Source organism: Antechinus flavipes, chromosome 2 (genome assembly GCF_016432865.1).
Source record: "Antechinus flavipes isolate AdamAnt ecotype Samford, QLD, Australia chromosome 2, AdamAnt_v2, whole genome shotgun sequence".
NCBI lineage: Eukaryota > Metazoa > Chordata > Mammalia > Dasyuromorphia > Dasyuridae > Antechinus > Antechinus flavipes.
In genome coordinates, this window is record NC_067399.1 from 237,906,415 (window position 1) to 237,919,975 (window position 13,561).

At 34.0% G+C, this 13,561-nt stretch overlaps 1 protein-coding gene across 3 annotated transcripts in view; it reads right to left on the minus strand.

Moving 5' to 3' along the window:
• The window catches only part of NFATC2 (nuclear factor of activated T cells 2), a 188,211-nt gene that overhangs the window by 110,097 nt on the left and 64,553 nt on the right, over positions 1-13,561 (minus strand). For all 3 annotated transcript variants that reach the window (XM_051976607.1, XM_051976605.1, XM_051976606.1), the window contains exons 4-5: positions 8,791-8,993; positions 7,568-7,740 (exon numbers count right to left, since the gene is read on the minus strand). In XM_051976607.1, coding sequence (XP_051832567.1) covers positions 7,568-7,740; positions 8,791-8,993 — 376 coding nt within the window. The remainder of the gene's footprint in view (positions 1-7,567; positions 7,741-8,790; positions 8,994-13,561) is intronic.

The following is a 13,561-nucleotide window of genomic DNA, read 5'->3' on the forward strand; positions in this document are numbered from 1 at the left end:
TCTTTCATTCTCTAACTCATAACATTTTTCTATAAACAGCCTTTCTCAATTGCATCATTCTTTAAGGATTTCTACTTTTCTCTGAAGAATCCCATTTCCCTACATTTCATTGGCAATAAAACACCACATTTTAGTCTTCATTTTTTCTAAGAAAGTATATCTTGAGGCAGCTAGATGGCACTGGTGCTTGAGTCAGGAGGCCCTGAATTCAAATTCAGTCTCAGACATTTAATACTTTCTACCTGTGTGACTCTGGGCAAATCACTTAACCCCAATTGTCCTACTAGATAAATGAGTAAATAAATAAATGAAACAAATAAATAAAACAAATTAATTAAAGAAAGTCATTCTCTTATTTCACCTACAGGGCCTCAGGGTGGTACTGGATAAGTGGACAACAAATGCACCTGACTGATGGATTAATCCTCACATTTTTGAGACTCCAAGTTTCCATCTGTAGTTAAAGCTGTTAATGGGCCTACATTAAAATTGATTCCAAAGTCCTAACATCATAAGCATAGTTCTTTAACCAGTTGTGCTAACCATTAGTGATCAGAATCACTGAGAGATAGTATGGTGTGAGGAAAAGAATTGGATTTGGAGTTAAAGAACTTCAGTTAGAATTCTGACTCTTCCACTTTGCTATCTTGGAAAATTATGTCACTTCCTGAGGTCTTAATTCTTCATCTGCAAAATAAAGGGACGGACCACATGACCTCCAAGACTTCTTCTAGCTCTAAATACATGATCTGCAACATATAGACAAGGAAGATCTTTGAAGATCAATCTGTTGCTTCCTAGAGATGTCTGTGGAATATCCTCCTGTTTAATAGTCTATAATTATAAGCAATTCAAAGGCAAGAAGACAAAGTATTGACAGTAAAAGTATTCTCACAAGAGCTGCCTTTTGAGTCACAAGAGCTAGGTTTGAGTCCTTTTTACGATTCAAAATTGTTAACTTTGATAGATCATTTTAATTCTAAAATCGCAAACTCTTAATTTATGAAATGGCAATCATTATATTCATTCTTTCGACATTAGAAGTTTGTTACAACCAATCAATCAATCAAACATTTCTTCCGTATCTGTCTACTATATATCAGGTATTTTGCTAAATCCAAAAGGCAAAAGAAAATCCCTATCCTCAAAGAGCTTAGAATAAAATTAGGAAGAAATATAGACAACATAGGCTATATACAGGAAAAATGGGAAATAATTAACAGAGACAGAGCTTTAGAATTAAGAGGGATCAGGAAAAACTTCCTGTAAAAGATAGGACTTGTTTAGTTAAGTCTTGTTACAAAAAATGCTTTGCAAATCTTCAAGTCCTATATAAATGTAGGTTATATTACTATTGTCAAAATTTTGTTTTTACTATTTACTATAATTCATAGTTATTTACTATTTCTTATGTTCACTATTAATTTTATTTTCTTAGAAATTTCAGAGTCCTGTCTCATGGATTTTTTAAAAGTTACATACCTTGTTTAATTAATGAACCAACTAACCAGCCCAATCTGGGCTCTATGTAACCATAGTGATGAGCAGAAAGAGGAAAAACAAAGCTTCTGTATGTCCTCCTCCTCTAAAACAAAACAACTTTCTCGCAATCACTCACCTAGCTTACAATGCATGTACAGCCAAGTAAATATCCCACTCCCTATTGTGAGATGAGTTTATTGATCTCTACCCGCTCACCTGAAGCATAATTCATGTTTGCTAAACTCCTAAGCCTGCTGCCTGTCTGCCGGTGGCTGTGCTAATGTTTTCCTTTTTAAGGTGGTCATGGCATTAATAAAGTGTAATAAATGAGAAGCAGAGAAAATTAATATATCATATTGATAAAGTGATTTCAGGTTTTTAAAGATTTTCATTGTCAACAAATCTGTGAGGTAGATATTACATTAAGTTATTATCATTATCCTTACTTCAAAGTTGAGGAAACTGAACTTTAGAGAGATGAAGTATCAACTATGAAATGCCTGGCTGAGCTGAAATTTAAATCCATGACTTTCCTAACTCCAAGTACAGAAATCTTTCTACTGTACTACACTGCTTTTCACTTGAGTCTAGAGCTCAAGAAATACAGTTTGAGAGAAAGAGATATAGGAGAATGATTAGGTATAATAATATATGATATCTAGATTTGTTTTATACACATAAAACGCAAGCATGCTCAAGCACAGGAGCCTTTGATACTCCTATCCTGCCTGATTGCTTCTGATTTCTCTATATTTAAGAGACAAAAGTCAAATCATTATAAACTCAAAGCCCAAATTAGGAGAAAAAACTGATTGTTGAAAGATAACACATTTTAAACAAGCTCTTTTTTCAATTTTCATCATTACCCTACCACATATCATATTCACATAATTTTTTTTGCAAAGAAATCCAGTGTAAAATAGAAAAAGTAATGGAAATTGAATGAAACTGATTAAAGGGAAATATGGTCTGTCATCCATTTCAAGGTTATGGAAGAGCACAGAAGCAGGAATATATTCAGAAATTCACAGGGGAGAGAAAAAAGAGAAAGGGAAAAGGGGGTGAAAAGGAAGAGAGGAGGAGAGGAAGGAGAAAGAGATGCGAAAATGAAGGAAGGAAAGGGAATGAAAGAAAGAAGGAGAGAAGATGATCTTTTTATAGCTTACAAAGAATGTATCTTATCTAGTTTAGAGCATGGAAGATACACAGCATAAGTTTAGCAGAAATTATAAAACAAAATTAAAGATCAAAGGAGATTTCCTATCAGAACTCTATTTAGAATCATGATAGAAATACAAAAATTGAAATCAGAAGACCTGGAATCAAACTCTGGTTTGCTATTAAAATGATAACTTTTTTAGGACTAATTTCATCCATTTATAAGATAAAGGGACTGCACTAGTTTTAACACTATAGTCATTTGAATCTATAGCTTCCTATTCCATTCCTGATAATTGTCGATTACTTATAGTCTCACTCATTATAAAAACATTTTTTCCTGAAGTTAATGTATCTCTCACTGTTCACAGAATTATTATATTCAGTAAAGAAATTGAATTTGGGATTTGAATTTTTTTTCTCTTTTCCCAGTCCCATGACTGTCCCCCCCCACCTCATCCCCATACTACCTCTAATCTATCAAAAAAAAAAATTAGAGAGTAGGAAAATTAGTAACAAATGTTTATGGGAAGTCAACATATTTTTGGTTCTTTCTAGAAAGCTTCTTGGAATGCAGGTGTTGACATTAACCATGGAAAAAACTCCAAGTTCAGAGTTTCACCTGAGGGCTTTCACTGACCTGGAACTTGAGTTGTGTAACCTTAGCCAGTGGTTCTCAGAGCTCTGGCCTCAAACCACTGATGACCCAGAAGCTAATCTCTTATTTATGATGTAAAAATGTCTATGGTTTCATTTCTTAGGAAGTATTCATCATGTATGAAATCCCTCAACTGTTTCCTATCAAAAGCACCACCATTCTTTCTCCATTCAAGTGGATTTTCTTTGTAGTCAAAAAGAATGAATGCATTGAAAGTTCCATAAGATCTTCTGCCCCAAATCACTGATCTAAAAAGGAAGGTGGGATAGTAGGGAGAACATAATAACTAGAATCAAATGATGTGGATTTGAGTCCATAGATCTCCCTCTTACTACCTTACTTCCCTTCGTTGAGTCTCAATTACTCCATCTTTAAAATGGTCAACAATAATATTTACTTCTCAGGATGTAAGGTAAATAATCTGTTAACTGCAAAAGGTTCTTCTTTATAAATGCATAATGTCAAAAGTGGAAGGTACTTTGGAAATCTTTGAGTTTTGAACCTCTTCATTTTATAGGTAAGAAAAAATGGCATTGGTCATTTCCAGATCACTGTTTCTCCTTTAAAAAAAATCCCAATTATCTTGAAGAAAAAAAATGAAGTAGTGATGATAATAATAACCAGAAATGTATCAGTGATGTATTAAAGGGCAAAAATTAAATGCACAGGCTATTTCTGTCTTTTGATAGAGGCAGTTTAAAATAAGCAAACTAACCCGAGTCAATAGTGTAAAATGATAACCAAGAAAATCAGTATCATCTTAATTATGTTAAAAAAAAAAAAAAAGGCATGGGCTACAGTCTAAGAAAGCTAATTGTATCATTGTACTCTGCCTGGAGCAACCCACATCTGAAGTTTTATGTAAAGTTCAAGATGCTAAAATTTAGAAAGAACACAAGCCAGGAAGTATCTAGAGGAAGGTAACCAGGTTAATTAGGGTCTTTGAGAACTGAGAAAATTGAGCCTGGAGAATACAAGACCTAGAGAGAACTTGAGAATTGTTTTAACATAGTAGATTTTGCTGTGATTAAATTTATTCTGTTTGGATAATAGGGTGAGATTTCTAAATGGTTAGAACTATTTCAAAGTGAAAAGGACCACCTGGCAAAAGTGAATAGCTAAGTGGGTGGGCAGATGGGTGCAGGGCAGAGAATTTTCCTCTCCCTGTAAGCCTTCAAACAAAAGTTTGGGTGTGCAGACAAAATCTTGTTCAATATTAGGTTTGACTATAAAACTTTTGAAAATCCTTCTATTTCCAAGAGAATATGATTCCATGTTTCTCTCTCAAAAAGAAAAACAAAACAAACAAAAAGAACTCTAGTTTTATAACTTTGAATCAACCAATGCATTACACCAACCTTTAGCTGCAGTCTTTCTTATGTGACAGCCAATATTCCAAATCAGAAAGGGAAATAAGAAGATGAGGAAGAGTGAGGGAAGAGATAAGTGAGGAAATTCTGAACTTCCAATTGTTAAGAATATACTTTCAGAAAAAGTTATAGCAAATCAGTAAAAAAAGAAAAAAATCTATCCAAGTATGAAATTACATATTTATTCCTAGGTTTGGGGGTTAGCCTTGTAAATGCCTTAGTATTCTCTAAAAGGAAATAAATGAAGACAGTTGTACAAAATGAGAATCACACCTCCTATTCTACCCCCAGTGTGGTTAGATCTGTTGTGAGTCACAACTAGAAAGAATGGCATTTCCAGGAACTCTGACAGGAATGGGTATTTTCCCCTATCCTCTTGAGCAGCTGAGGCTGTTATGTTGCTGCTATTGCTGTCACTACTGACCAGATGAGGCAGTAGTGAGAAGAAAGCTAATCTGGCCATGTGTGAAAAGTCAGAAGTGGGCCCTTTTTGTGTGAAATACACACCCACTGTGAAGCATCTCAAATATGCTTCTGGTTATCTTAGGAAGTTTGACTAATTATCACGGTTATAAATTTGCACTTGCATACTTAGATGGGAACTGAATTTCAGCATCAAAAGCAAATTAATTAATTATCCTTGCAAATAAGTACTCATACACTTAACTGCTTTCCATAATCCATTCATCTGCCCCAGAAGTAAATGGAGATGGATTAGATTGACATTCTTTTTGCTCATCCAGTGACTCACTAGTCACTCTAGACAAGCAAGCAAGTAAACAGTTATTTCTCCAGATGGCTCTCCCTCCCTAACTTCCATCTAAAACCCATAGCCTTATCAGGGTGAAAATTTGTTATAAGGTAAAAATTTGAAAATGATGAATCCCCAAAGTAACAAAAATCTCAAGATGATTTTCCTTTCAAACTGAAGAACAGGGTTATTGACTATGTGAAAATATATGTAAGTGATTAAAAGTAAGAACCCAGCCATCTTACAAATAAGGAGACAGATGTGGGGTGAGTAGGAAGGAGTAGAATGGTGTGTATGTGTAGATGGAGAGGTGGATACTAGAATTACTTTAATTATTAAGTACTTGGTTTCCCTCCCAATTTACCTTTCAATCTCTCTCTAGAATCCTCTAGCTATCTCACTATACTAAACTCCAAAAGGGCAAAATATCAGGAGAAAAAAAATCAAAACTCTTCTGGAGAACTCATTAGTTCAATATAGTCTCCATTTTAATCTCAGAAAGTGCAGTTCTACAAGAGAATATAAAATCACCTAATCCTTTGCTCCATTCCATCTGCCTTCTTTACCCTTCCTACAGCACACACACACACACACACACACACACACACACACACACACTCACACAAATATAAATTGTACTTTCTTTCCTCTTCCTTTTGAAAGTGATTCTATTACTTCATACAACACTGTGATTTATATAAATATCTACTTCTAATTCTTCATCAATGTTTGTTTTGTCTTGTTTGTCTGATAGTCTCTCTCTCTCTTTTCTCATTAATATACTCATTCCCTTTTCCTATTGCTAATGGCAAGGAAAACAGCCTTTATGATATGTGAGGATTAGGTCTACATGCACAAACCATTGACTCTTAGAATGTCAGAACTGGCAAGAATTTTGGAAGCCATCCTTTCTAAATATCTTATTTTAGAGATGGGAAATCTAAGTCCAAGAGAAGGGAAAATACTTGCCCAAATTTACGTAGCTAGTACAGAGAGGAAATTGGAACTAGAACTTGGGTTTCCTGAGTATTGGTCCAGTATTCTTTTCACTACACACTAGAATCAAACCACTGATAATTCTGAATATAAGTTACATTTTGTCAAATCTTGGACTATTTTCAAATTAATGGGTACTGGAACAAATTCAACCAGATTTTCATTTACTTGGTTGTTTTGTTTTGTACAGTATTTCTGTGTAGGTGGACTCAAGCTTAATCTTTTGGATAGGACAAAACATAAATATGATTTTAGTCAACTGGACCAGATACACCCTGGCTTTAAAAGATTCTGAAAAGAACTAGAGAATGTATACAAAGAACAAAGAGTTCATTCAGGCTATGATTACAATATCCAAGAACAAAACTATGTCTTTGAATAAAAACATGAGAGCTCTGGTAAACACAAAGATGACTAACAATACAATAGATTACCTATGAAAGGTTTTGTGGGATTTTTAAAATGCAACTGGAGATCTGCTTTTTTTCTACCAAGAAAATCACCTATGAATAAAAAAAATAATAATCCCAGAGAAAATACTTAAAGGATTCAACCTCTATCATTGTGAGAGAACATTGTTTATTCTCTTTACCCTTGGTTTTCTCATCAGCAGTAAGACATGGTAGAGTCTACACAGATTCTCTTACCTGTTTTGCAAATGAGAAAGCTGAGAATGAGAGGCTGATTTGGGCACAGAGCTAATAGGAATCAGAACCAGAATTTAGATCCAAATCTCCCCACCTCTAATCTAGCTCCTTCCTTTTATGCTATGCTCACTTCTCACTCCACCCTCAAATATACATTAATGATTTGTTATGAAGATCAAAGGAAATAATGGACTATAGAATAATATAACACTAATTCTGAATTTACAGATGAAGAAACTGAGATCTAGGGAAGAATAATACCTTTTGCAAGATCCTTAAAACTAAAGAACAGAACTAGTCAAACAAATTTCTAACTACAAAATTTAGTGCAAATTCCTTCCAATCCATTTGGCCCTCTATGATGTATTTAAAGAGTGTTATAAATTGCCATGTACTACCGAAATATTGAGAATTATATCTATGACTCATCAGAATGACCAGAGGTATGTAATGTGTAATAAGGATCTAGAAATAGAAATAACAAACAACATCGAACTCTACTTACAGCATTCAATAGGATTAGATGCAGCTTGCAGAGAGACAATCCTCCCACTGGATTCTGGGATATGCACACGGAAAACTAGGCGCACTCTTGTGTTCTTTCTCCCAATGTCTGTCTCTCCTTTTCGCAGCTCAATATCTGCATTCCTAAGCTTCAGGATTCCAGCACAGTCGATGCTGACAAAGACAAAGCATGGGGCTTAGAACACCATTTGCAACCACTATGTGTCTTACCAAGTATTAAAGATCAGTCACGGCTAAAAACAGTTCTTATGTTTAATCTAAATGTTTCTACAGGCACAACAGAGAAAGAAATTCCCAGGTATCCATAAATTTCAGCCCTTAATTTACATTGGTATAAAAATTACAAAGCAATTTAAATAAAATAATGATAAGAAAAGTATTCCTTTAGGGAACTTTTCCCCCCAATTTTATCACCCATTCCTTGAAGTCTAAAATTTCTTGATAGAATACAGAAAAATTGATACAAGAATACATTCTTCACTTAACAACTTGGAACCTCTAACCAGCCTGCCTTAGCTCAATGCAACTGCACATATAAACAGCTATGCAGAATGTCATGCAAGCTACTGGAAAAGATACAAAGATTCTAGAATCACAGAGTTTGAGAATTGGAAAGGTTTTTCAGAGTTTGCTTATTTCACCCTGAAATTTAAAAAGACTCCTCTCCAGCACATCTTGAAAAGTGGTCCCACAGGCTCTATCTAAAAATCTCTAGTGCCAGTCAGCTTAGCTCTAAGGCATTCAAGTTTGGACCAAAGCTTTTAAAAAGTTCCAATATTTAGAAAGTTGTTTTTCACTGTATATTGACCCCCAAATCTGCCTCTTTATAATTTTTATTCATTGCTCTTCATCATGTCCTTTAGAGCTAAGAAGAACAAAGGATCATAGATCTCAAACTGGAAAGGAACTCAGAAGTCCTGTTCTCCTCATTTTACATAATAAGAAAGTCAGGTTCAATAACATGCCCAAAGTCACACAGTCATTAAAGTGTAAGAGATGGAATCTAAATTCAGGTTCTCTGCCACTAGAGCCAGATTATCTTTCCATTGGCCTCTTCAATATAATCCCTCATCCTTGTGACAGCCCTTCAAATTCCTGAAACCAGATACAGTTCCTGCCTTCAAAGAACTTACAGTCTAGTAGAGAAAGGGTCAAGCCTCTCTCTCATATCATTAGTGTCATTCATTGTTCCTGAGACCTTACGTTGCTTTCATGTTGTTTTTTGGTTCCAGTGGGATTTCCAGCACTTTGGTGTTGCCCACAATTTTCTCATAGCTAGTTGTGGTGACTGTTTTCCCTGTGATCCGGTGGACTTGATAGAAAGCATGCGGCTTAAGTATCCTTTCATCTGCTGTCCCAATGAAGATCTGAAGGCCCAGGGGTTTGTTCTCCATGTAACCATGAAGCTGTTGAAAAAACCAAAACAAACATTATTGTACTATAAGGAAAAAAGTAATCTTCCTAAAAAGACAGTCAAATTAGAGAGTTAACAATGGGAGAGATGGGAAAAAGTTCTAAGGCCAAAGTCTTGAGGCTTTGCTAGGAAACCAGTTCCATGAGCTTGGACAGATATTTCTCCATAAGAGGAGGGGGCAATATTCTAGATATCTTTTAGTTGTTATCCAGTTCTGAAATCTCTAATCCTATAACAATAAATGGTATTTTGTTGAACCAATTTTCCATAAACAAACATAGGCTCATATATTATACACACACATGTAAATAGTATTCATAAGAATTCATATTCAGCTCAGCTTCCTAATTATGAACAAACATGGATATTTACATATCTGTAGTATAAACACACCACAGAAGTATATAAATTTTTCTTTGTGGGTTCATCTAAAGAAAAAAAATCATGAAGAGAGAGGTTGGAAATGGATTAAAATCAAGTGATAACTAAAATGATTTGCAAAATCTACCACTAATGGGACACCCACCACAAACGATTAAGTGCATAATATACAATTAGATAAGCAGTGGAGAATAAAAAACAAAAATCTAAATCTACATGTATAGCACATCAACTGGAATATGCTATCTGTTTATATTATCAGTTAATCAGATGGGTAAAATTGGTAGTTTTGTAGTGTTTTTTAGGTTGGTGTCCAAGGAAAGCAAATTTTTTTTTCACCCTAGCTCTTAAAAGTTTTAGATGATGCTGACAGTAATAGAACAACAAATGCAGAAAGTAAATTCTGATGGCATAATGTCATTTCTTTCTTCCACTATCAAAAGCTTTATCCTCTTATGCACAATAGTATTATGTGCTTAAGGAAGTTAAGGCACAGTGAGATTAGGATGAGACTTAGTGATCTCTGAATCATGCCCTTTAAGCTACTTCATAGAGGACCAGATAGTTTTTATTTTTTTGTGTGTCTTGATCAGTAAGGTTAGGAAGAGATGGTTCTGCCCAGGATAATGAAGGATTTGGAAACAAGTGAATTCCTCAAAGAAAACAGTGAATGGAAAATTGTAAGAATGAGAGTGATCTTTCTATGAATCTCTGTGTGAGAAAATTGTTCCTTCATGGAAGTGACTTGAATGGCTTCTAAAATTTCAATTTAATTCAATTTTTAAAAAATTTAGGTGCACATTTTTTTACAAAATTCTGTGCTGAGTGCTTTATAATTCAAAATTTACCAGGTATTGAGCTAAATGCTGGGGATAAAAGAAATTAAACTTGCTTTTAAGAGAATTACATTTTATTATAGATTATAGGACCAAATTTAAAGCAGGAAGGGACATCAATTTAATACCTCTCCACCATTTTGTAGATGGCAAAACTGTGACCCAAAGAAATTATCCTCCCTACCCTCTCATTTAGTGCTATGAACTTCATAAGCACTTGATAAATATTTGCTAAATTTAAACTTGTGCCTAGTAGTAGGTGTTGAAAATCCAAGGACAAAAATGAAACAGTAACTGTCCTCAAAAAGCTTATATTGTACAATTTGCCATGCAATAACAATCTCTTTCAGTACTCTAAGCAGCACTCAGAATGAGTAAAGCCATCTAACCTTGGTGAGAGCTTTTTGTCTAAAGAATGATTTGATTACCTAAAAATGAAATAAATCAAAAATGAAATCAGTACTACTTGAGTGAATGAGAAAGGAATGAGATTAAATGAGAAAGATGGACAACATAATTGTGAAGCAGTCCTATGTTTTTAGTAAAGCAGAAATATTCAATATAGGACATTGGAAGTGCTCGATAATTTTAGAATATTATAGCTAGAAGAGATAGGCACATAATTAGTCAATGACAGAGGTGAGACTAAAACTCTTCTTTTTCTTCCTTCTTTTTTTCTTCTTTTGCTGAGGCAATTGGGGTTAACTGCCAAGGGTCACACAGCTAGGAAGTGTTAAGTGTCTAAGTGTCTAAGGTCAAATTTGAACTCAGATCCTTCTGACTTCAAGGCTAGTGCTCTATCCATTGTGCCATCTAGTCAATTCCAAAATCCTTCCAAAAGTCATTTAGAGTTCCACAACAGAAGCATTCAAATGAAAAGCCATAGAATTTAAAGTTCTCAGGATATAATGACAATAGACAAAGAGATTGAATAAGAAGTCCTTACTATTCAGCCTAAAGAAATTATTTCCTCGCTCTCTCCCCTCAACCTGCCCTCTCCATAAAGATAGGAAAATTGTTCAAAGCAATGATCAGTGAGCTCATTCATTTTAAAAGAGGCCAAGAGACTCTTTAGAACTAAGGGTCTTAATAAAATTGGAATTTTGGCTTGTTTTCTGAAAGAGAACAAGAAGGATATATTAAATTAAATCAAAGATGGATATATTAAATTGTCAAAACTGATCCTGGAGTCTAATAAGTAGCCTGAATCTATTGTTCCACCATAATTAGGCTGCAAGTTCCTTAAGAGTTAGGCCTATGTCAGCTTTTTGTATCCACCCCCCCCTCCCCGGCCCAATATCTAGAACAATGAACAATGCACTGCAAAAAACAAAACTAAAGTAAAAACAACAGGCATCAGAAAATGTCTGTTGTGATTAATATTTCCCTGTTCTGTATTGAGGATACCTTGAGAAATACTTCCAGTGTAATGTCTATCATAAGATTTTAAGAAACGAAGGTCATCTTCAAGCCTTAATGAAGCATTTTAGGAGGACATAAATGAAGATTCTACATGAAAAAAAATGTAAAGAAGACACAAGTAAAGAACTCTAAAAAGTGTGAGGGAAGAAAAAGGCAAGTCTATCTTATCAATTTCTGAAAAGGAGACCAGAAAGTTAAAAACAAACAAAAAAAATGAAGTTTCTAAAACCCATTTAAACTTTACAACAATTTCATTCAAAACTCATCCAACTGGAAACAAAAAAAGATAGCTGGTAATTAGAAAATAGCTAACAAGTTGTGGTACATGAATATAATAGAAGAAATAACATATATGATGAATTCAGAGAAACATGAGAAGACATAAGAAATGATGCAGAATGAAGTAAATGGAACCATAAAAACAATACTTAAAATTACTACAGTAATGGAAATGGGAATAACTACAATTACAAAACAATACATTTTGAGAATTGTTATAGTTATATTATAAATCATAATTTCATATAATTAAAAATAATAACAAAGATTGGCCCCAAAGAATAGATAAGATGAAGGCACTTCCCCATCCTTCTTTGAAGATATGGTTGACTGTAGTTGTGAAATACTAAAGAGAAAATTAGAATTCTTCTACATATTAGTTAGTTTTTCTGAAAACTTTCCTCTATGATTTATTCTTTGTTATGGTGAATGACAGTGGAAGGAGTAATAGTGGAAGGTATAGCTTGGGAAGTGTAGGCTTTATAAAAATTAAAGATCAATGAAATTTTGGTTTTTTTTAAAACACAAACTTATTTGACCATTTGACCAAAACTCAAGTTCTATTCATCTTTCTAACAATGAAGTCCAATCAAAGGCTTTCAAAGATTTGTAGAATCACAATATTTAGAAGGAAACTTGAAGAGAATTTGGCCCAACAACATTTCACCTAATGTATGAATTCTATTTATAATATCCCCCCCCAAAACAAAAAAAAAAAAAAACCTGATCACATCTCTACTACTAGAAGACATCCAATAATGGGGAAACTCACTATGTTCTGAGTTACCCATAATATTTTTGGACATCTCTAAGTTTTTAGGAAATTTTTTTCTTCTACTGAATTGAAATCCATAGGCAAATCACATATAATGGAGAAACATGGATTGAAAGGGTAACAACTCACTCCTAGGTTCCACCAATGCAATTTACAAAGTTTCCACATAATAACAAAGTTTCACAACCTAGGGCAACCTAGGCAACAACTGGAACCATTTAGTCTACGTTTGAAAGATTTTACCTACAGAACAATATAGAACAATGTATCTTATATTTCAGATGAAACTTTTCTGATAAACTCAGCTACAAATATCAGTAAAATTGGACACAAAATATCAATTTCATAATATATAATTATATATATATATAATATATAATTCCAAAATATCAATAAAATATCAATTCCATTGGACAGACTGAGACAATTTATATAAGTAAAAGTATAAAGAATGATCCTATAGGTCATCACAAAGGATCAATAGAGTGAAAATTGGAAAAGAGATTATCCAAACCAATCCCCTCATTTCACATATTGGGAAACCCAGAACCAAAGAGATTAATTGAGTTGTTCAGGGACACACAATAAGTAAACATCAGAACCAGAATTTGAACTTAGGTTTTCTTATTCAAAAGTCATAAGAATTATTTGGGGGGGGGGGGGAGATCTGGTCAAGAAAACAGAGATCAACCTCCTCCTAGGAATATTGTGTGATCTATATAAAGTTTGAAAACTATCCTCTTTTGTATTAAGGATGATCCATTTAAGGCTTCAGCATAAAAATCAAATTCCTATGTGCTATGGATAGCAGAATATTCTAGCATTAAAAATGCAGACATTTATGAAAGTCATTACATCAAACAGAAG